We start from the raw sequence: 22,998 nt of genomic DNA, 5'->3' as shown, positions 1-22,998 counted from the left end.
TAATATTTTGGATATAGTGGGTTAAATACCTTATTAAAATTAATTTCATTCATTTCTTTTTACCTTCTTCACATGGCTACTAAGATTTTTTCAATTCCATGTGTGGCTCGCCTTACAGTCCTTTGGGACAGTGCTGGTCTAGACTTAAGAGAAGATCTAGACATCTCTGAACGTCCTCCTGGGTGGAGCCATTAAGGCAGCAGATGGGATAGGCCTGAAAGCTTGGCAGCTAAGCCTTGTCTTGTAAAAGTAGGATGACTTACGAGCATCTCTGTCTTGTTTCCACCATAAGTAAAGGCTTCTTGCCGGTGCCTGCTACTCGTTGGGCTCTGTGCTAGGCACTGGAGCTTCAGGATAAACCGGATGGACATGGCCCTACACTCATGAACCTTGCTATCTAGCCACATGATTCAGTCCTCTCCCCAGTCAGGAGATTTTCCTTCCACTCCTGCTGTCCTTGGAGGAAAGCCAGTGGAGGAGGGAAGCACGACATTTGTTATTTTTATTTTTGTTTGTTACTGTGATTAAATTTGTTGAATGCTTACTCTGTAGGCGGGCTAAGCACGTTTGATGCCTTGTCTCGCTGAATGTTCATTAATAATCCTACAAAGCAGGAACTATTATTATTCCCATAAAGAGGAAGAAACTGAGGCTTGGAGAAGTAAAATTAACTTGCCCAAGGACACACAAAAGGGACAAAGCGCAGAGTGAAATTCAGATCTGCCTGGCCCCAGTGTCCCACTGCTAACCACTATACATCACCCCTCATTTCCTCCCAAATACACAGGTGACAGTCACCCTATGGCTTCAGTTTGTGGAGATTTACTATGTGCAGGCACTGGCCTCAGCACCTCAGCTTACATATTTAATCCTCACAATAATCCTAAGGAATGTGGCTCTTGTTGTTATTGCTATTCCTATCGTACAAAAAAGAAAACTGAATCTCAGAAAAGTGAAGTAACCTGTCCAAGATCATATAGCGACTAAATTAGGGCATTATTTGAATCTTAGTTCTCCTACATTTAAAGTTCTCTAAATATTCCATCTCTCTAAATTACCCACAAAAGATATTTTTAAAAATGTGGCTGGTAGGTAAAAGCCAACCCTCTTTGATTAGAGACTGTCAGACATCTCAAGACATTTTAGGGAGAGGGATTAGTCCCTTCTAAAGCTGCTCTCTCTTCCCCTAAGCAGACAGGGGAAAAAAAAAAACAGTTTGATATAATCCAAAAAAGATAAAAATTCCCCTAGACTCCTCCTTCAGAGTTGGAAACATTCTGCATGATCATCTGGTCCAAATCTCTCGTTTCACAGATGAGAAAATCAGGTTCACAGAGGTCAAATGACTTGCCCAAGGTCATGTAGCTGGTTAGTGGCAGAGCAGAACTGGAGCGCATGTGGTTTCTCACAGAGCATGACTCTCTCCACAACCCACACTGCCTCCTGAGGACAAAGGAAGGCCTGGGGGAAATTCAGGGGCAGTGCAGGGCTGCCCTAGTGGCGGCAGGAAGCAAAGTTTACATTGTCTCCTAGCTCACGCAGTTTCTATCATGTCCCCAAAGCACTCACGAAGAACCTACAGTGCTGTGGACCCAGATACACAGGACTAAAAGTATAAAACCAGCACGAACGGCGCACAGGAAAACAAGCTGAGGCTTTTGCTTTAATTGCTTGTCTTTCTTTTGATCATGTGCAAATCCAGGAGAAGGGCTTTTCAGAGGACGTGTGCGTAACTCAGTGGTGCAGCAGTGACGCTTGACCATCTGGGCAGGTCTAGGAAGGCGTGTTTGGGAGGCGATGCCTCCAGGAGATGCAGACTGGAGGCTCCATGCTGATCGTGGAAAACTTCACACACAGTCAAAAAATTTTAATGAGCAAGCTGTGCCTAAACCTGTTCCTGGGTGCTGCGCTTCAGGCGTCCAGCCGTTCAGTGGCACAGGTGCCGCCAAGCCGCCGCGCACTGTCTGTCCCCGCACATACTTGCACTCTCCACTTGCACCCGGCATTCTGTATTCCTGTCATAGTCTTTCTCCTTCCCGACACTTATTTCGGTCACACTCTTTCCTCAGGCCCTACCCAAGGTTCCCAACCTCCTTGAAGCTATTCCAGACCATGGTCAGCCTGCTAATCGCTTCTTTTTCTGGAATCTAAGATGAATATCCTCCTTCATTTAGCACTTAGTTATCTAGTTCATGCTTGATTTGTACTTCTTTGTGTACATGTTCTGTCTCCTAAACTGGAATTTAGCCACTCAAAACAAGGGATAATACACTACCAAACGTAAGGTAGATAGCTAGTGGGAAGCAGCCGCATAGCACAGGGAGATCAGCTCCGTGCTTTGTGACTGCCTGGAGGGGTGGGATAGGGAGGGTGGGAGGGAGGGAGACGCAAGAGGGAGGGGATATGGGGATATATGTATACATATAGCTGATTCACTTTGTTATAAAGCAGAAACTAACATACCATTGTAGACCAATTATACTCCAATAAAGATGTAAAAAAAAAAAAAAAAAAAAGAAAAACAAGGGACAGATCTAGTTTCCCCTGCAAATTCCAAATTCCTTCCTGGTACAGAGCCATATAAGCATCAGGCACTCAAGAAACCTTGGATGTTGATGACTGTGATGATGATAATGATGCTGGAGGAGGAGAGGAGGACAAAGCTAGAGAAGAAATTCTATTCGGGTAGCAAGCTCACAGAAACCTACAAAACAAATTGGATTACTATAGAGATCAAACTCCAGGCCAAAGGAAAATGGTAGAAATCATCAAATTTACGTCTGTGAACCTTCTGCCTGCCGCATTTGCCATATCCGGCTTCACAGGCCATTTTATTAGTATTAAGAACAACATAGGGCTATCTTTCTTATTCCCTTCCTTGAGGAGCCCACTATGATGGCTAACTTCATGTGTCAACTTGACTGGGCCATGGATGCCCAGGCATTTGGTCAAATATTATTTTGAGTGCTTCTGGGTGAGATTAGCATTTGAATCGGTAAACTAAGTAGACTAGATTGCCCTCCCTAATGTAGGTGGGCCTCATCCAATCAGTAGAACAAAAGGCTGAATAAGAGGGAATTCCTACCCACTCCACCACACCACTGCTGAGCTGGGACATCAGTTTTTTCCTGTCTTCAAACTTGAACTGCAACATCAACTCTTCTCGTGGTAAGATCTGAGGGACAGTTTTGCATGTTCCACCTCCACTGGCCCCAATTCTTATTCCTTTGACATAAATACTCCTTTGGGTTAAGACATCACATTGCCAGGGGTCTATTTAGAAAGCAAATAACCACAAAAGGTCTATTACTTTAATATCTTGACATGGATTCTTTCCCAGATGAAAGTAGAGAGCAAAAGACTGAGACATAAGATGGTACAATTTAAGATGAGGCAGAGGGAGAGATGCTGGGGGACTGTCTGGGGAGGACAGTGGGACACAGCCTTGGGAAGTTGTACACAGTCAGATGTCAGTAAACGCAGGAGGGACAGGGTGCAGATGGAGGACAGAGGATGGGAGGGGCCAAGAAAGAGGTCTTGAAAGGAGTCAAGGAAAGGTCAGACTCCTCCAAAGGGGTGGGCACTGGATGAACATTCTGTCAATTGGACACTAGTGTTACAGCAACTGGCTCTGTACCTGTTTCTCCAGGCCAGAGACCAGAGACTCTTATCAGCTCTCTCCTCCCTTGGCCTCTCCCACCTCCTCATGATTTCTCACAAACTCTGCTGTTTTAAACTTCTTGTTGCTTGGATCATGTCTTCACGTCTGATTCCCAAAGATGCAATTCTGCCACAGGCCCTGAGGGTCCCACCAGGACTGTGCTCCACCTTTCAGCCTGGTTCCACCCTCGAGGGACCTCTCCCATTTTGGGAATCGAGTCCCTCTAATGTGGATAATCCCAACACTCCCTCTCCTAAGCCTCCTGTGGCTTCAAAGTGATGCACAATTAGGTAGAACTCCTGGCTCTCCCTTAACAGACTTCTAACCTGCTCCTATCTAAGGCCCTTTTTAGTTACAACTAACATTCCTATAGCGGATGAGAGTTTACTGAAATATTATTGTTACCTATAATCTGGCTGTCATCCCAACACTCAACTGAAACTGCTCAGGCAAAGATCACCAATGACTTTTATTGGTCATTATTGCCAAAACCAAGAAACACATTTCATTTATTGTCTTGGTGTCCTCTTTGCTGCTGATGGCATTATTCAACATACCCTCATTTTTGTTACTCTCTCCTGCCTAAGTTTTCATGGCACTATTATCTGCTGGTTCTCCACAACATGCTTTTGTCTCCTCAGCATCCCTTTTCCTAACCTTGGTAACTGCCCCACCTCCCTGAATAGAGTGAGCACATGACCCAGCTTGGCCAATCATAATATCAAATCTCTTTGTCCTCAGTGATTGGTCCAGAGATGGGTCACATGTCCCAAATCAGGCCAATCAGTTTTTCACTAGGATTTCTGAATGAAGATGGTTGGGAGTACCCTTAATCAATCAGTTTTGCCGTGTAACAAATACTCTCAAAATCTCAGTGGCTTATAACAACCGGTATTTATTTTCTTGTGCTTGAGTCTACAGGACAGAAGTGGCAAGGATTGGCTTCAGATATGCTTCACAGGTTCCTTTATTCTCTCTGGACCAGTGGCTACTGGGGACATACTCTTCTCAGGAAGGAGCACAGGAGCACAGAGCAAACAGAAACATGTGATACCTCTTAAAGTCTTGGCCCAGAACTGTCACATTGTCCCTCTGTCCACATTTCCAAAGCAAGTCATTTGGCCACACCCAACATCACTGGGAAGATGCCTCTGGTGGGAGCAACTGCAGTCACTCAGCAACGGGAGGGACTATGTTATGCAAATATCCCTGCATAGAGGGGCGTGAAGAACTGAAAACAATAACCAACCTGCCACACTCCCTTTACCTTTCTGAACCCAGGCTCTAAAGATGGACACTGGGAGCTGCTGTGGCCCTACCCCCCACCATGTGAAGCTGACCTGAGGATGAAGCCCATATCCAAAAAATCAAGTCCCTAGATCCAGTGGTCTGGCTCCATCCCTGCCTTCCCAGATTTTAGTTATGAATTATTGAATTTCCCTTTGAATTGGGATTCTATCATTCGCATGACAAGAGGCCTAGAAAATATAGTCTCTTCCCTCTCGAGTGGTCCTTTTTGACCTTGTGCTCTGCACTCAGCTCTTCTCTTTCTAGAACAGGGGTCGGCAAACTATGGCTCATGGGCAAAATCTGGCTGGCCATCTGTTTTTGTACGTAGTTTTATTGGAATACATCCACATGCATTTACTTATGTATCGTCTGTGGCTGCTTTCACACTACAATATCGGAGTTGAATAGTTATGATAGTGACCATACAGTCCACAAAACCTAAAATATTTACTACCCGGCCCTTTACAGAAAAATTGTGCTGAGCCCTACCCCAAAAGATGGAGGCCATGTGCTCTCCCAGCCAGTCTCATCCACCTGCAAGCTGGGGACTCCCAAATCTATTTCCCTGGCCCTGGCCTCACCCTGCATCTTGGGATAATTCCGCACACCCTTTTCTGCTCGGATGCCCCACAAGCACCTCAAATTCAATAAGTATCGAACTTAAACTGAACTCATCCTTTCCCCCTAAACCAGTTCCTCTTTCCAATTCCCATCAGTAATGGTGCTGGCTTTGCACCCAGCAGCCCAAGCTAGATTATTCCTTCTGCCTTCCTTCCCTGCCCCATCAACAGGTTGTGCTGGTTTTACTTCTAAACTTTTCTTAAACTCTCTCTCCTTCTCTCCAGCCTTCCTCATATACCCTCACTTGAGCCATTGCAGTCTTCTCACTTGTCTCTTTATCTCTGTTTTCCACCTGTCCCTCCAGCAGGGGATCTTTTACAGACCCAATCTTGTCCTGCAGCTCCCTTATCTAAAGTACTCAATGACTCCCATTAAGAGTCAAGTCCGGGACTTCCCTGGTGGAGCAGTGGTTAAGAATCCACTAGCCAATGCAGGGTACGCGGGTTCGAGCCCTAGTCTGGGAAGATCCCACATGCCGCGGAGCAACTAGGCCCATGCGCCACAACTACTGAGCCTGCGCTCTAGAGCCCACAAGCCACAACTACTGAAGCCTGCGCGCCTAGAGCCCGTGCTCCGCAACAAGAGAAGCCACCACAATGAGAAGCCCGCGCGCACCAACAAAGATCCAATGCAGCCAAAAATAAATTAATTAATTTTTTTAAAAAAGAGTCAAGTCCAACTTTGACAACCCAACTGGCAAAATCCTCAATTTCCTGGCCCTCCCAGTCTCTCTATCCTTATTTTAGAGTATATCTCATCTCACCCAAGACTAATGTAAAAACATACAAACTATGCTGTTTCTTGCCTCCGGCCTTTGTTTATGCTGTTCCAGCCCTGTTCACCCCCTACCTCTGTCTTTCATTTGGCTAACTCATCCTTCAGGATTCGCGACAGACATCACCTCCCTCTAGGTAGCCATCTCAGGCTTGCACCTGTCTTCCTGAGCTGAGCTGAGTGCATCTTCTTTGCTCTCTCCTAGCTCTCAGGCAGAAGTTAACGTGAGTTTACCAGTTTACCTGCCTATCCGCTCACTACGATGCAATCTCCTAGGGACAGAGCCCATGTTTCATTTATCCTTGTGTCTTTGGCTCCTGCACAAAGTAAATGTTCGGTGAACTGAACTGGACTATAAGATTTTTCACTCATATTACCTGTCACTGAAAGTTTGCAACAGACTTTGAGATAAATATGATTATTTTCACTTTATGAATTAGGAAACTGAATCTCAGAGAATTTGTCCAAAGCCATATAGGTGATAAAGAGCAGAAGACTGAACTTAAATCTAGGTCTACGGACCTTGAAATTTTGGAAAATCTGACCACAAAACCATGCTTTTATTCCTGAATTAGTCTGTTGTATTAGTTATAAAATATATAATAGTACAAAAGTTATGCCACATTACACATAAATTCATATCTTTAAGAATAATAATACAATGAATGCCCATGTAGTCCATTGCCCAGTTTAGGAAATAGAACTTTGCCAATACCATTGAACCACTATCCAAATTTTGTGTTTATCATTCCCTTGCTTTTCTTTAGATTTTCTCACGTATGGATGTCCTCAAACAATGTATTGTATTCCAACATATAAATGTATCAAAGTTCATTTGTCCACTACTCCTGTTGATGGATGCTCGAGCTGTTTCCAGGTTTGTTTGTTTGTTTACTTGTTTTTACAAAGAGTGCTGTTATCCTTGTACAATTCTGCTATCCACATACAGAAGTTTCTCTGGGATATATTCATAAGAGTGAAATTCATATGTGCACCTTCATCTTTACCAAACAATGTCAGACTATTTCCAATGTCTATAGCATCAGCAATGAATAGTAGTTTCTGATGCTACACATCTTTACCAACATTTGGTGGTACAAAAAGATGTTTTCTTTTTGTAGAGACAGCAGTTAAAAAAGAGAAGAAATCGGGCTTCCCTGGTGGCGCAGTGGTTGAGAGTCCGCTTGCCGATGCAGGGGACACGGGTTCGTGCCCCGGGTCCGGGAAGATCCCACGTGCCGCGGAGCGGCTGGGCCCGTGAGCCATGGCCGCTGAGCCTGCGCGTCCGGAGCCTGTGCTCCGCAACGGGAGAGGCCACAACAGTGAGAGGCCCGCGTACCGCAAAAAAAAAAAAAAAAAAAAAAAGAGAAGAAATAAATACGATGTTAGAAATTATTTTATAAAATACAACAAACCCCTGATATTTGTGAGAAATCCCAAGAACTCATAACATATAAAAATTTATGCTGAATAACAGCTTCACCTCAGCACCTTAGAGCAGATGTTGGAAACTGGCTAGATGGTGAAGAGGGTCATGACTTTTGGGATTTTGGAAGGCTCTGGATTTGTCACTTGGGAATGTCAGGGGTCTACTGTAATATAATTTGCATGTAGTCAGAGTTAACGGGAATTCTTCTACTCATTAATATTACTTATAATCATACTTACAGTATTTAGGGGTAGGAAAAAAAGGCTGAAGTGGGAAGAAGAATGAAAAGGATAGATCTAGGGGGAATGCTAAGAGGACAGGAGAAAGGTGACGGGAAAGAACAGAATCTCCTATCTTTTCACTATTTTGTGTCATCTCAGCAGCATGCCCTTCCTCCTATTGGAGAGGGGACAGGCAGTGGTTGAGCCTGGCCTGACTTAAACCTCAGCGTCATCAAAGGACAGAAGATGCAAAAGCACCTGGCAGGATCAGGCTAAGAATGAGAACAGGGAAGTTGGATGGGAAACAAAGGAGAGAGGGGCATGACAGGAAGAGTCACAGAAAAGGATTACGCAAGAAAATGGGCAACATTAACATCATAGGCCTCCAGGGACTATCTCCTCTGAGAACAACCAAAGAAAGAAGTATCTGTGCAAATTAACACAGCAGACCACTCTTTGATGTGGAGGGGGAAAGATAAAAGGAAGAAGTAAAGGTTGCCAAGTAGAGGCACATTCCGGCTACGGAGAAGGACAAAGGAAGGCGAGCAGGAGAGGGACTTGAGGGGGGCAGTTGGACCCTCTGGGAGGGGCTCCCAAATGAAGGCGAGAGCCGCCCCCCGCCACCCGGATGAGGTTAAGGAGTTTGCACTGGGTGGTGGTTGTGGAGGCTTGTTGGGGCAAAGGTTCAGCAGGGGCGAGGGTGCCTGGCCAGCTCTCCCCGGGGCATCTGTGAGGCACAGCTGTGGACACAGGTCCAGCTCAGCCCAACTATGTACTGAAAGTGGCCTTGAGTTCCCAGAAGGCTGCCTGGTGGAGCTTCCTCTTGTCTTCTGCCCGCTTCCACTCATCTTGCTCTTTTAGCTCCGCTTCAGACTTACTGGCAGAGGACAAGGCTTGGACCTTGGCTTCAAAGAAGTCCTTGGCAGCTTTGACGCCCTCCAGGGCAAACATCGATCTCAGAAAGCTTCGCCAGTGCCATCAGCCCACTGTCCTCCCGTAGTTCCCCTGCTGCGGCCTTGTGGAATATTAGCAGGAACTCACGGAAGCTGAGTTTGCCATCAAAGTCCTCGTGCACCTCCTTGATCATTCTCTTCAGGCCCAGGTGGGTCTAGGGGCCCCCAGCTTCTCCATCACCAGCTTCAGCTCCATCAGGTCGATGAAGCCATCCCTTCCGGCATCGTACAGTTTGAACATGCTCTCCAGGTCCTTGATGAGGCGGTGGCTGAACTCTGGGAACTCGGAGTAGAGGTGGAAGACCTTGCAGCGGCGGGGTCGCGCCGCGCCCTCGTTGACGTCCAGCCGTCGGTTCAGCTGTGCGCTCAGCTCGGCGTGGGCTCTGGCCGTGGGCGCCCAGGCAGACGCCTGCGGCTGGGGCTCGGGGACTGGGGCGGCTCGGGGCGCAGGCTGGAGCCCGCCGTCCACCTCCTCCCACTTCAGTCACTGCTGCAACTTGCTCGCTAGCTCCTCGCTGGCCATGGCCACAGTGGATGCGCGGACGCGGGGACTGCGCGGACAGCGCGCTCTTCGCCAACTAGCGACTCTGTGACACTTCCAAAAGTTCTTAATTTTATTGTAATTGTATGTGTCAGTCTTTTCCTCTGTGGTTTGCATTTTTTCTGTTTGTTTAAGGAATCCTTCTCTATCCTAAGGTCATAAATAGTAAACACCATTTACTGAGTACTATCTGTGTTTCAGTACTCTTAATTCCCTTTCATGGATGATGAATGTAAGACACAGAGAAATTAAGCAATTTGATCAATATCACGCAGTAAATAAGCAGTGGACTCAGGATTTGAACCCAGACCATCTGCCTTTAGCATTTGCACTTTAAAGAGTGTTTATACTTCCAGTTGTAGAGATCATCTGGTTAGTCTAAAAGATTTAGAGTTTTACCTTTCTCATTATTTAATCTGAAGTTGGCTTTTGTATATGATGTAAGATACCTGAATTAATCTTTAATAACTACTTTATCCCCTTAGACATTCATCATTAGTGAAACTAGTGTTGACTGATTCATGCTAAAGATGAATTTAAAATAAAAACTAGGGACTTCCCTGGTGGGCCAGTGGTTAAGAGTTTGCCTTCCAATGCAGGGGGTGCTGGGAGCTAAGATCCCACATGACTCAGGGCCACAAAACATAAAACAGAAGCAATATTGTAGCAAATTCAATAAAGACTTAAAAAAATAAAACATAATTCTCAACTTAAAAAAAAAAACACCACCTATTTCGTGGAGACTGCAAGAGAGTGATCCCAAGCAAAATGTAACCCTGCTCTCGAAGTTCGCAGTGAAGTTGAGCTTCAAATGATGTGCCCCAGAATAGAATTCTTTGAATTAACTGAGGAAGGCAGACCTCCACTGTTCCAGAGTTGAGGACAGGAGATTGATCAAAGGCTTTGGGCATCTTGTAAAGTGAACAGAATATCCCCTGAAGAAACCCTGCAAAAGGCAGAGGCCATCACAATGCCCGGAACAGCCTCCAGCTCTGCCTACACTGCTGGGACCAAAATAGCTCACATGGCCTTCCTGCCGCCTCCTTGTGAACTGTGTGGGAAGGAACACTGGTCACGAATTCTTTGTTTCAACTACCCGCACACGCTACGGCAGTCACAGCAACAGCAGCGACACCTTGGAATCTGGAGAATAGCACATCACAGGCTAGACATCATACCTATTCTGCACCGAGTGCCATCTTCCTCCAAAACTAAAGGTTTTTAAACAAATGCCAAGAAACTGAAAATGATTTTTAATTTAAAAATAAAATGGGAATGAGCTGAATGTGGGCCAGATCATAAAGGGTCTCATATTGACAGACTTAAGAAGTGTGAACTTCACTGCGTCAGTGAGCAGGTTTGGAAGTCTTTTAAACAGGAAAGTAGGGGGCTTCCCTGGTGGCGCAGTGGTTGAGAGTCCGCCTGCCGATGCAGGGGACACGGGTTCGTGCCCCGGTCCGGGAAGATACCACGTGCCGCGAAGCAGCTAGGCCCATGAGCCATGGCCGCTGAGCTTGCGCGTCCGGAGCCTGTGCGCTGCAACGGGAGAAGCCGCAACAGTGAGAGGCCCGCGTACCGCAAAAAATAAATTAAAAAACAGGAAAGTAACACAAACCGTTTATTATTTTGCTCATTACAGACTGTATGACTGGTTACAATATGGGTGGTAGAATACCCTAAAGACTGGCTGTGACAAGCTCTGCCGGTGGTGCCCTCCTACCCCAGCCCGGTTTTTCCCTGCTGGCAGAGCTCGCCTCCCACTCCGAAGGCTGGAAATGCCTGACAATCACTTTCCCAGCCTCCCTGGCAGGTAGAATACGGGCATGTGACCCAGTCCTGGCTAATGGGACCTGGTGGGAGAGGTTGCTAAGGGGATTCTGGAAAAGGTTTCCCTCTCTAATAAAAAGATGCGTAAGAAGAAAAGCCCCGCTTCTTTTCTAAATATGATCGTGTTTGCATGTAATGCCTGGAGCTGCCACCGCGAATAGGGACACGGCCAATACCTCAGAGATGGCAGAGCAGAAAGATGGAGGTGACGACGTCATAGAACCACACAGAGCCACCTTCCCTTTGGAGATAACAGATGCTTATTGTTCAAGCCACTTTTACTTGGATATTCTGTTACTTGTACCCTACACCATCTCAAGGAAAGAAGCATTAATAAAGCCTCCAATATACAATGTAATATAATGTTACAGAAAATATTAAAAATAGACAGTTTTTCCTTCAGATACTTATTTGAAATAAATGAGCCATAAAATTGGAAATAGCTATCATATTAACTGTTCACTGAACATTTTGGGTGCTCAAGCAAGAAACTATACAATCTCGGAGATGTCTTATTTTTTCTCTATCTGAAATGATTTTTTTCTCATTTTCTTCTCTCATTTGCACATTTCCCTAAGAACATTTCTCGCTGTTCCCCGGTAGGCAGCAATTCTCTCTTCTTGAAGGTCTCTGCTTCATGAAGTCATGGCAGTCATAGCACATTAAGAAGAAGCTCAGCATCGTGCGAACAAAGAACTGCAAGTTCCAGGGCTTCAGGCAACAATACAGAATCACAGAGTGCTCAAGGTGAGAGGTACTTAACATCATCTGTAGTAACGCAGTAGAACTTGAATACAGATAAAACCAGAACATCTGGTTAGAGTTCCTTAAGACCATTAACAATTATCTCCCAACCTAAATTCTTATATGCAGTGGCTGGCAACTTTTCAGCATGTCCTTCTGGTTCCATCTGAAGGAAACCCCATCCAATCCCCAAAACACGTCAGGGTCCTCCAGCTACCACAGAGTCCTTCTTTCATTCTAGGAATATTTGCTAAGGCTCTATCAAGTGTTGGCACTGAGATTTAATCTCTCCGATCTTTATTCTCATGTCGCTTACAATATTTTCCGGGAACTCGGGACTTTTCCATATGCGAACCATTTTAAAAATACAAGTGAGAAACACTGCATCTGAGATAGAGAGCTGGATTGCCAGGTACAGGCGGAGTGAAGGTGGCTGCTTTGGGTTCGCCAATGTCTCCTTTCACACCTATTCACTTCGATAAGTGTTGACTCCGCGCCGCTGGGGCTGGAAGGGCTTTGGCCCCGACAGGTGCGGACCCGGCGCGCAGAGGGGCGCGGCTCTTCTCCCTCTTCGGGCCCATGAGGCCTCTGCTCGCCCGTGCCCGGCGGCGGGACGATGCGGAGCGAGCCGAGACGCCCCGGGAGGCCGCAGAGCGCGGGGCTCCTCCGGGAACCTGGCGCCGCGCGGGGGCGGGAGCCAGGTGGCCCAGGCGCGCCCGCCTCGCCCGGGCACCAAGCAGGAAGTGGCTGCGGCGCGGCCCGGGCGCGGCCTCCGCAGGGCGCGCCTCCTTCGTGGCGCCGTGCTGTGCGGCCGGGCCGGGAGGAGGCGGGAGCCCGAGTCCCAGCGCGGGGAGCGAGAGCTAATGGCGGCGCCTGCGCTCAGGGGCCCCGGAGCCGCCGCCTCGGCCGCCCTGGACGAGCTGTCCCGGAACCTCACGTACGGGGCGCTGGGCGCCGGCAATGGCTCCCTGTCGGGCGCTTGGTACCGCCGGAACCAGGTAAGGGCCGGCCGCCCCGCCGCCTGGTGGGGACCGGGGTGGTGCCGCGGCGCCTCCGGCTCCTCGGCCGCTCTCCCGCCGACTCTCAGAAGGACACCGCGCTGTCCAAGTGGGGCAGAGCTGACATGATGTTACCACACATTGACTTAACTGCCCCTCGTTTGGGAGAGCGGGAAGCCCTGGTCTGCCTCTCCTGGGCATCGATCCCTGGGAGCGGGTCGCACAGGTCTGCGGTCACGGGCCTCTGGGGCCCCAACCGTCCCGCCTCTCCGGCCTGAATCCGCCTTCTTCTCCCGGAATGATTCTAGGAGTGTGGGGCGAATCTCCTCCACCCATATCCGCCCCCCCACCCGCCAGGATCATTTTACAGTTCAAAAAAAATAAGTGACACTCTGTTCCCCGAATCAGAGAACTCGTTAAGGGCCGCCAAATGTCACCTCTGTGCGGATGCTCTGAGCGTGTGCGTGTGTGTGAGTCCCCAGTGTGTCTGTCAGCACAGCTCTTCCATTGCGGCGAGAGGATCGGTGGTGCTGTCAGCTTGCGATTGCCAGACTCCTTTTTCACCGGCCCTTTGGGGAAACGTCGAGAGCCTCAACAACGTGCATGTACGCTGGAAATACACGTTTAACAGAATCAAAGAGGATTAGAGCTGCCCATTTATTTGGGGCTTGGTTTAAGATCAGAAAAAAAGCCCTTCCTCTAGCCGTATTTCTGTTCTTTCTAGTGGATGCAAATGATCTTGATATGGTCGATTCCAAGCTTCCTTCTGTTTTCATATGGGTGTTGCTTTGTTCTTGTTCTTTAACAAATCAATGGTTCTTTTTATTTTACAATATAATTATAAAATATTTGTTGCTGTTGTTCTACATCAGGGATTTTACCAATAATCAAAGGCCTAGAAGCCTTTTATGCTTGAAAAGTGTTTCGAATGTTAGTTTCTGAAATGTTAAAATTTTGTTTTCAAAACCAACACGGAAGATAATTTACTTATATAAAGACAAAACAAGCATGTTCACGTTATTAGTATTCAACAGAGGAGACAGTATCACTCTGAGTCTGTTTTACCACAAAACATACTAAAATAGGAAAAATGGGGGCACAGAGCCTATTGGATTCCATTTCTCCTTGCTTCCACCCACAGGAGTTACAAAGACAAGAATTGCTTTTTATGGGAAATTCTTTGAGCATATCTGTTACACTATGCTTATGCTAGCATATGTTATAAAGCATATTATAATATGCTTATGCTAGAAGCACTCCCAATAAAAGTTTAAGAATGATATTTTGTCTTTTGGTAAAGGAATTAAAGAGTAAATGTGACCTACCATGGCATCATCCAAAACAGGAGAAAACATTGTTTGCAGAGTGGAAACCCCTGCAGTCATTAGTTTTCTTTAATGTTTCCTGGAATTCAAGATCATCTTGGCTCTCTGACACCAAACACAGCTTATCATGTGACATAAATGTGAGAATTTAACTTTATGTTTGCAAGGCTTAACTTGCCTTTGACAATATAGAATTGTACAGGTTAGAAAGGGTGTATCCAGGATATGCTAATTGAAACTACCCAGCTGACACCCAAGCATAGCTAGTTTGAGGTAAGACTATATCAGCTTTTCCCATTATTATGCAAACTTAGACTATCTTATAAGATTATGGTATTTTATCCTTTCAGCGACTGCATTTGTTTTTAAGCAAAAGTAAAAATTGATTTTTAAAAATTCATTCAGCAAACATTTTATTGAGTGCCTCTAGTGCTGGGCAGGCCAGTAGAAATAAAATGGAATCTAATTTTTCTTTTATTTTTGGACACTAACTGAATACAGATGGCTGAAAATGGGAGTGGCTCCAGGAAAACAAAATAAGAGATGAAAGTTTAGGACTCGAAACTAACCTTGATTGCTGGATAGCCAGGATTTAATAAGTTTTATCACTACTGAAATGTTTGAACAGTGTCTGTTCACTGATAGCCCAGCTTTCTGTGTCTTTCCAAGAGACAACCATGAGATCTGATAAATTAACCTTACTCACAGAAAAAGACCAACTTCCCTGAAACACATTCAGGTGACAGATGAATATTTAACAGTGCCCGCTTAGAATAAGTGTCATCTAAGGCAAAGATGTGAGTGCTTCTAGAGGAAGAAATCCCAAAACAAGTAGGAAGTAGAAGTTCAGTGGGGAAAATGTTTTAGGGAATCAGGGAAGTGAGGCCTTTGCTCCATCTGCATCTCTTAGGAGTCTACCCATACAAGTATAGATGCAATAAAGTTCTACAAAGGTATTTTCTTTATGTTTCATCCACAAGTTTTCAGTATAAAAAATAATGTTTCTAAGATGGTTACTGAGCTCCGTGCTTTGTACAGATCACTGTGGGATATTCAACATAGTCTTTAGACTGAACACCTTCCTTCCTTCCTTCCTAATGTTATTAGGTGCTTGGGGAAACGAGCTATGCGGGTAACTGTGAAACAAGGCAGTATGTTTTAAGTGTCGTGTGAAGAATATAAAGTCCTTTGGGAATTCAGAGCAAGGTGGGTTTTAGCAGGGGCCATCAAGGATGTTTTGTGGAGAGGTAGTATTTGAGCTGGACACCTAAAGACAGAGTTTCATTGATGGGAGTCACAGGTGGAAAGCATTCCAAGAAAGGGAAAAGTCGGGAGACCAAGGAGCAGCCCACGCTGTCTGAGCAGGTGCCCTTCTGAACATTTTTGTACCTAGAGTGGAAGTCAGTGGCCATTCTGGTTGCAGTGGAAAACTGATACTGACTGGAAGGTGGAAATACAGTTTCGGGTCTTAGATATTGTCATGGATTGCCATGAAGGACAACAGGTAAAGAAGTTTGGACTAAATCTGGTAGACAGTGGGGAGCCATTGAAGGTTTTTCAAAGAGGGAGTAAAAGGATCAAAGCAAATTAAAGACATTTAAATTAGGGTCAGGGACTTCCATGGTGGCTCGGTGGTGTTTAAGAATCCACCTGCCAGTGAAGGGGACATGGGTTTGAGCCCTGGTCCGGGAAGATCCCACATGCCACGGAGCAACTAAGCCCGTGCGCCACAACTGCTGAGCCGGTGTTCTAGAGCCCGTGAGCCACAACTACTGGAGCCCACGCACCTAGAGCCCGTGCTCCACCCCCACTCGCCACAACTAGAGAAAGCCCACGTGCAGCAACGAAGACCCAACGCAGCCAAAAGAAAAAAAACGAACACACAAATTAGGGTTAGCAGGATGCAGAGGCCTCTAACTGGCTAGTTATGGACCAAATCCAGCCCATAGACGTATCTTGTGTCAAACTGCAGAGAGGTTTAGAAAATGTTTAATACGTTGCCAGTGTTTAAAAATGAGTAGATTATATATAAGGTTTCAAGTTTCCATGAACTGTTTAAATATTAGAAGTGCTAGCAACTTGGCCCTCTTTCGCACGTGATAACCGTGAGGGGGAGTTCACTGTTTAGAACAACTGTGCTCCCCACTTAGGCCCCTCTCTTTGCTCTCATCTCTTTTACCTACTCACCTTGTAGGCACTTAATTTGCAACCAGCGTTAGAGGCTGTTGTCTAGTTTCTGCTGTCAACTAGCGGAGTTCACGTGGGCGTCACACTGGGCTTCAGTTTTCCTTACTGGTAAAATGAGGCTTAGAATAGAAGATCCCCAGGCTCTTTCATGCTATCTGGTTGAATAAATAAGTGCCAATCCGGCATGGCTGTAGAGGGAATGGACAGGAAAGGATGAACGTGGGAATATTGTGAAAGAGGGGTTTTGTGGCTGTTTCTTTAAGTTTATCCATGTTGCTAAATATCTAAATTCACAAAGACACTGTCAGAAAGGTTTATTCTGCATAGGGTGAAATGAAAAATTTAGATTTTTTTAATGTCCTTTATTTGAACTTTTGATGTTCAATGGCTTGAATTTTTAAAGTCAACATATTTAGAGGAAAATTGATACAACTTGGCAGGGAAGAGGCGAATCGAAGAGACATTTGTTACGCATTTACTATGTGACACTTTATAGCTATTATCTCATTGGAGCCCCGAACAACCTCGTAAGGTACATATTATCCTCACTGTTCATGTAAGGAAACTTGTGTTAAATAACTTGCCCCCGGATCTTACAGCAAGTAGATTTAACTGCAAAGCTATTTTTATTCCATGCCTGAAGGCCATTGCTTAGAAACTAAGGCTTGAAAAGAACGTGGTAGGAGAAAATGAATATGGCTTGTCTCACTGTACTAAAGAAAAATCACATTGAGTTTTATATTGCCCTTTTATTGATTTTGCTTTGCTACCGTTTATCTCCTTTCTGCTGGTCGCTGCATCTGATTGCCTCTTAGAGAAAGCAAAGTGCCAAAACTTACAAATAACCGAAGGGCCAGGTAGAGGTTGCTGGTCCTTTCCATTTCCTTCCCAAGAAAAATCCCTTTTTTGTTTTGTTTATACTTACTGACCTTTCTTTCTTTTTCTTTTTTTTTTTTTTTTTTTTTTGCCATCCTTATGTATCCAACATGGCATTTTCCCTTTACTACATTTTCTTCGAGATATATGTATAAGGCAGCAAAAAGAAGGAAGGAAGAAAATGATTACCTCAAAGCAACTGTATCAAAGCTTTTTTAATCATTATCATCATCATCATCCCATGGTCCTTATTAGAGGAACAGACTCTTAATGCTGTTGTGAATTTGTCACACCACGTGTTTGCCTTTAAATCTACCTGATATCCTCTTTATGGCTTGATTTATATTAACCAGCTATAATATTTGCATTAATGCAATCAGCTAAGTTCAGGCTGTGGGAAACTTCAGTTTACAGGTTTCTGTGGCTCGGTTTCTTCAAAAATCATTTTTACAAGGGAAAAAAAAAAAAGGAGCGCAAGGATAGAGGGAGAACCTGTAGATTAAAATACACCTAAAAGACCTATTAGGAAAAAAGACAGCCTTCGTTCACAGTGTTTAGGGATGCACACTTGGGTCATAAAACTATAGAGAAAAGCAAGGAAGTGATTGCCATGGAGTCAGGCCAGTGTTTCCTTGGGGAAGGGAGAGGATGGGATGGGATGAGGCAAAGGGAGGTCTTTGGGTGGGCGCCCAATTTCTGTTTCTTGATCTGGTTGCTGTTATGAGGGTATTGGCCTTATAATAATTCATTTTAGTAAATTGTTCATCTATATCATTTTCTTTACAGTTGCCTGTATCTATTATATTCTACAATTTTAAGATGTTAAAAAATATTAAGATTGCTATGACTGTTCAACTTGCATGTTTTACCCAGATGGTGTGGGAAGTGGTATGCCATATTCATTTTGTTTCCTTAGGAGAATTTTTTAAACAATTTCTTTTTAAAATGTTGGTGATTGTTCAAAGTGGCATTTGAGAGTTTACCATGGAAAGGATGACATTCCCCTAAGCTATCCTTTTTGTTCAAGGATAGTGTGGTCTAAAAAGCTCAGCTTCTTTGCTAGGTGCGTTGGCAATTTTCTTAATTTCTCCAAACCTTGTCTTTCTCTATTGAAATGGTAATAACACTACATACCTTATAAAGTTGATGTAGGAATAAAATAAGATAATGTATATCAAATAGTTCCAGACACATAGAAAGCACTCAGTAAACACTAGCTATTATTAGAAGTATTACAGTCAACCTATATTATAGGAAATGTCATAAAATATATATTTCTAATAATTAATAATTATTGTATTTAACTCATTATAAATGGAAATAAGAGAAATCATGTCAGTTATGTGATGTAATTCTGTTTTCTTTAATCTAAAACCACTGATTTCTCTACATCCACTGCCTTCCTCACTCCCTTTGATGTTGCCTCCCCTTCACTCTCCAAACATAATCACATTACCGAACACTTCCTGATTGCAGTAATTTCCTAATTGGAACACTTGTTATCTTGAAGTACTAAGGTGAAGATTCCTCCCATGTCTGATGCCACTTTCCAGAATTCAGGGTTGGGGTGGATGGGTGTGTAGCCCTGGGAACAGCTGACAGGTTTTGGTGGCAGTAGTGTGATGACGTCTTCAGACATTGACTATAGTTTAACCACCCAAGCAGGACCAGCACCCCAGCTTGGGAAGGCTCATGCCGTGTTAGCGTTAAGGCTTAAATGCTATTTATTTTAGCTTGAGTGTTTTTTGTTTTCCGAAGGTCCAACATTCCTCTATTCAGTTTACATCTTTTCTAACCTACCCCACGTGTTCCGTCCAACAGAATTACATTTTACATAAAGTCAGAGCTCTTGGCCAGTCTGTCCTGGTACACCAGAGTGTCCTAATTGCCTGGAGGCTGGCAGATAACACTCCACTTCCCCTCCACATAATTCTCAGCATGTACCTACCTGTACGTTTGCTTCACCTTGTCACTTGCCTGGTCCTTGGTCACTCCCAGCATGGTCTCCTGTCATCTTTGGCACCCATCGGGAGACACGGAGTAAATACAGGCTCGTGTAAACACAGGCTAGCAGATGTTTAGTCATGAGCTCCACACCACCAAATATTGCGTTTGTCCTGGCGTGACTCCTTCAGAGACCCACCCTGGCCATGGCAGGTCGTCTTGAGGCCTGCCAACAGCCCCAGCTCTTGTTTCCTAAGCCACCCCCTCACCTTCTCGGCACCTCTCAAATTTTCTCCTTTCAGTAACTTGGACCCCTGGCCTGACTTCTTTAGCTTGCAACGGGAGTCCATCTCTCTTCTGGCTTTTGAACTTGGCTTCCCTACCAAGAATGCTTTGTAAGTTAGGAGACTTTGGTTTTCGAGTCACAGGAAACCTAACATTAACTGGCTTAAGTAATAGAGGAAATTAATCAGTCTGGATGACGAGGAAGGCCGGAAGAACTCTGGGTCCACACCAGCCATGTCAGCATTGCTGGTATGTCATTCAAGCTTGAGGAGAATCCCGTGAATTCCGGGGGGTCTTTATTTCTTCTTCAGCCTTTGGACTTGCAGGGCTCTGGTTGTTCTGGGGCTGTTTGGGAGACAGCAGCACTATGTTCCCTCTTGTCACAGCCCACATTAATCTTGATCAGCTAATTGACAATGAGGACCCAAAATGCAACCAACATTCCACTCAATAAAAATCACAAGCAGAGGGTCCTTCTCAACAGAACAGTGTTGGGTAGTGATATCAAACAAATCGGAAAACAGGGACTGCGTCCTCAAACCGTAGCCATACATACGTGTGTGATATACATAAATTATATCACGTGTACATTATACAACGTACAATGTGTATGTGTGAAAGTGAGATAGAGAGACTGCTTCTGAAATACTTGAAAAACAACATTTGAAGGGCTGGTGTGAAGCTACCCTTGCTTATATAATCTGATGGATTGCTTCCATTGTGCTTCCAGGACTAACATAGTACAGTTATGTAATTGTAAATAAAGAGAGCCAAAGCAGAAGAGGAAATAGTGTGATGTACCTTTGGATATGGCCGCCTGAGTCACAGCAGTGGAGAAATGAGTGATTGTTTGTGAGCAAGGTACGAGCAGACCTCATGTTACAAGCAGCTGCCACAGCCATAAAATAGAGAATAATTCTGAGTTCCATGTGCAGCATTTTATTAGTCTTTTGAGCTATACTTGCAGACCCAAATCACAGTCACCATCAATGAGTCCTAGGGGTATCATATGTGGGATGATCATAAAGTATGCTGGAACCTGCCTGCTGGACCAGTGGGATGCGAGAATTTTGCCAGGAATGGGGGAAATTATCTTGGCTATGAGGACTGACCCTTTAGAGGCAATGAAGAGTCCAAGTCACAGGGTCCCAGAGGAGAAAATTTGGACTTGATTCCTGCCTTGATGTCAGAAAGATCTGATCTGGTGGGTGGCCTGGCAGGTCAGTGAGTGGCAATGTCACGATCCCTCCCCCATATCGAGGCACAAACTCACCCAGTGGCTGGGGCCTGACATAGACACTAGAGTTCAGTCTCCAGGAGGATGGAGCTGGCGAAATACGGCCAGAGTGCAAGGCAGGCATTGCTCTCGAAACGGACATGTACTCTTGAAACCTAAGCAGGTGTTGGGGAAAGAGCTGTCATTCAGTGAGGTCCCAAGTTTCCAACTTTAGGGTAGGAAGCCTCTCGCAAACCCTGGGCTGGCCCTGCGAGAGGCAGCCTGCAATCCTGCTTCTTTGGAAACAGAAGATGACAGAATTTTTAAATTATTATTATGAATATGTTCTTGAAAAATTTGAAAGTAAGGGGACCTCATCTTAATCTGGATGCAAACAATCGCATTCTTTGTGTTCAGCATGTCTGTCCTTGTTTCAAAGATTCGCCTTTCCAATGTTAAACGGGGTTGATTTGTTTTGTAATAGAACCAAGTTTAAGATTTCCTTAAGTGATATCACACCTTCCTTAACTATTGTTGCTCTCCTTTTAACCAAGTGTTAAAAGCCCCCAAAGGATATCTTATTAAATTTTTCCCATAAATTTGCTCTGCTGCAACTTAAATTTCTCAAAAGCAAAAAAACATGGTGGCTTCTTAGTAAGCTTAGTAAGGCTTATCCTTAATGGAGTTCGGTTTTTTAAAATAATGAATGTACGGTTATGTAAGTAAATGTGTTCCCGAGTAAAAGACAAAATGTAATAGTGCTTAATTGTATGGAAAGGCAATATGTTGGGCTTTTCTGCCTAGGTTTTAAGGTTGATTAAAAATTGGCATGGGACAGCTTGTAGAATAGCAACGATATACTGTGGTATGTAACCCTGACCTGTTCTGTTGGCTCTGAATCACCAGATTTGGATCCAGTGTCATGAGAGTTTCTCAGGGTAGAAAGGCAATAACCGTATAACATACAAAAACCAAGATAACAAATTAAAACTCTGTTCCTGACTGAAAATTTTTCTTTCTTCTTTTTCACGTATGGGATTATAGTTTTAACTTAGCTTGGGTTAGTATTGCAGACAACGTAATTATCTACAAGGGCAAAGGAGATTAGTGGTAAGAATAGTCCAACCCATTCGGTAATCTAAAAAGCATTTCATATTTCAGGTTGCCTCCAATGTTTGCTGCGACGAATATGAATATTGTTCCTCTATGGCCCTGCTGTAATTAACTCTCCACATTTCCCCTACTTCTTCTCCGAGATCCCGAAGTGTCTCCTAATTGGTTTTCCTATTCCCTGTCTTGCTCCCTCCTAGTCCATCCTCCACACTGTAGCCAGGATGAGTCTTTAAAAGTCACGGCTGGACCTAACATTCTCTGGTTTAGAGTCCTGCATGTTGTAGCACCACCAGCAGATCCATGGCACGAAAAGCCTCCTGCCTGCCTCTCCAGTCCAGCTGTACTGGAGTCGTGCAGATGTGATTAAAGTTAAAGATCTTGAGGTGAGATGATTATCCTGGATTATCTGGATGGACCCTGAATGCCGTCACATGTATCTTTTTATAAGAGGAAGACCCAGGGAGATTTCATATGGAAGAGGAAGGCAATGTGGCCACAGAGACAGAGATTAGAGTGATAGAACCATAATCCAAGGATATGTCAGCAGCCACCAGAAACTGGGGGAGGCAAGGAATGGATTCTCCCTTAAAGCCTCTAGAGAGAGTGTGTCCCTGCCATTTTTTTTCTTTAATCCTTGAAATAAAAATTTTAATGACTGAAATTAATAACTAAACAGATTAGGTAAACAGTAAATTGGAAACAGCGAAAGAGCCTTATATCACAGTATAGGCAAACAAGTTCCAGTCTGTGCACCTGTATGCAAAATGTTATTTTAAAATAAGGCTTCTAGAAAAAAATGTAGGAAGTTTTCTCATGACCTTTTAACCCAGATATAAAGGGTACCACACATAAAGTTAAGGATCAATAAGTTTACTTCATCAATAGAGTATATTTAAGTCTGTTTATTACTTAAAAGTTTCTATGCAAAAAGAGGCAAGACACAGAGTGAGAAAAGTTGTACGGAATGCATATATTCAAAAAGAAATCATATTG

The 22,998-nt window shown here is 44.6% G+C and overlaps 1 protein-coding gene and 1 pseudogene across 2 annotated transcripts in view; one reads left to right on the top strand and one right to left on the bottom strand.

Moving 5' to 3' along the window:
• Nucleotides 1-6,885: 6,885 nt before the first annotated feature.
• LOC117203494 (EF-hand domain-containing protein D1-like) lies at nucleotides 6,886-12,524 on the bottom strand (annotated as a pseudogene).
• A 264-nt stretch (nucleotides 12,525-12,788) lies between these two features.
• NIPAL2 (NIPA like domain containing 2) overlaps nucleotides 12,789-22,998 on the top strand; it is a 74,272-nt gene continuing 64,062 nt past the window's right edge. For both annotated transcript variants that reach the window (XM_033438228.2, XM_004275352.4), the window contains exon 1: nucleotides 12,789-13,059. In XM_033438228.2, the coding sequence (XP_033294119.1) occupies nucleotides 12,925-13,059 (135 nt within the window). In that variant the 5' untranslated portion in view covers nucleotides 12,789-12,924. The remainder of the gene's footprint in view (nucleotides 13,060-22,998) is intronic.

The sequence above is a fragment of the Orcinus orca genome, chromosome 17 (assembly GCF_937001465.1).
Source record: "Orcinus orca chromosome 17, mOrcOrc1.1, whole genome shotgun sequence".
Lineage (NCBI taxonomy): Eukaryota > Metazoa > Chordata > Mammalia > Artiodactyla > Delphinidae > Orcinus > Orcinus orca.
Note: the sequence above shows the minus strand (reverse complement) of the source record. Positions and strands in the feature narration are given on the sequence as shown.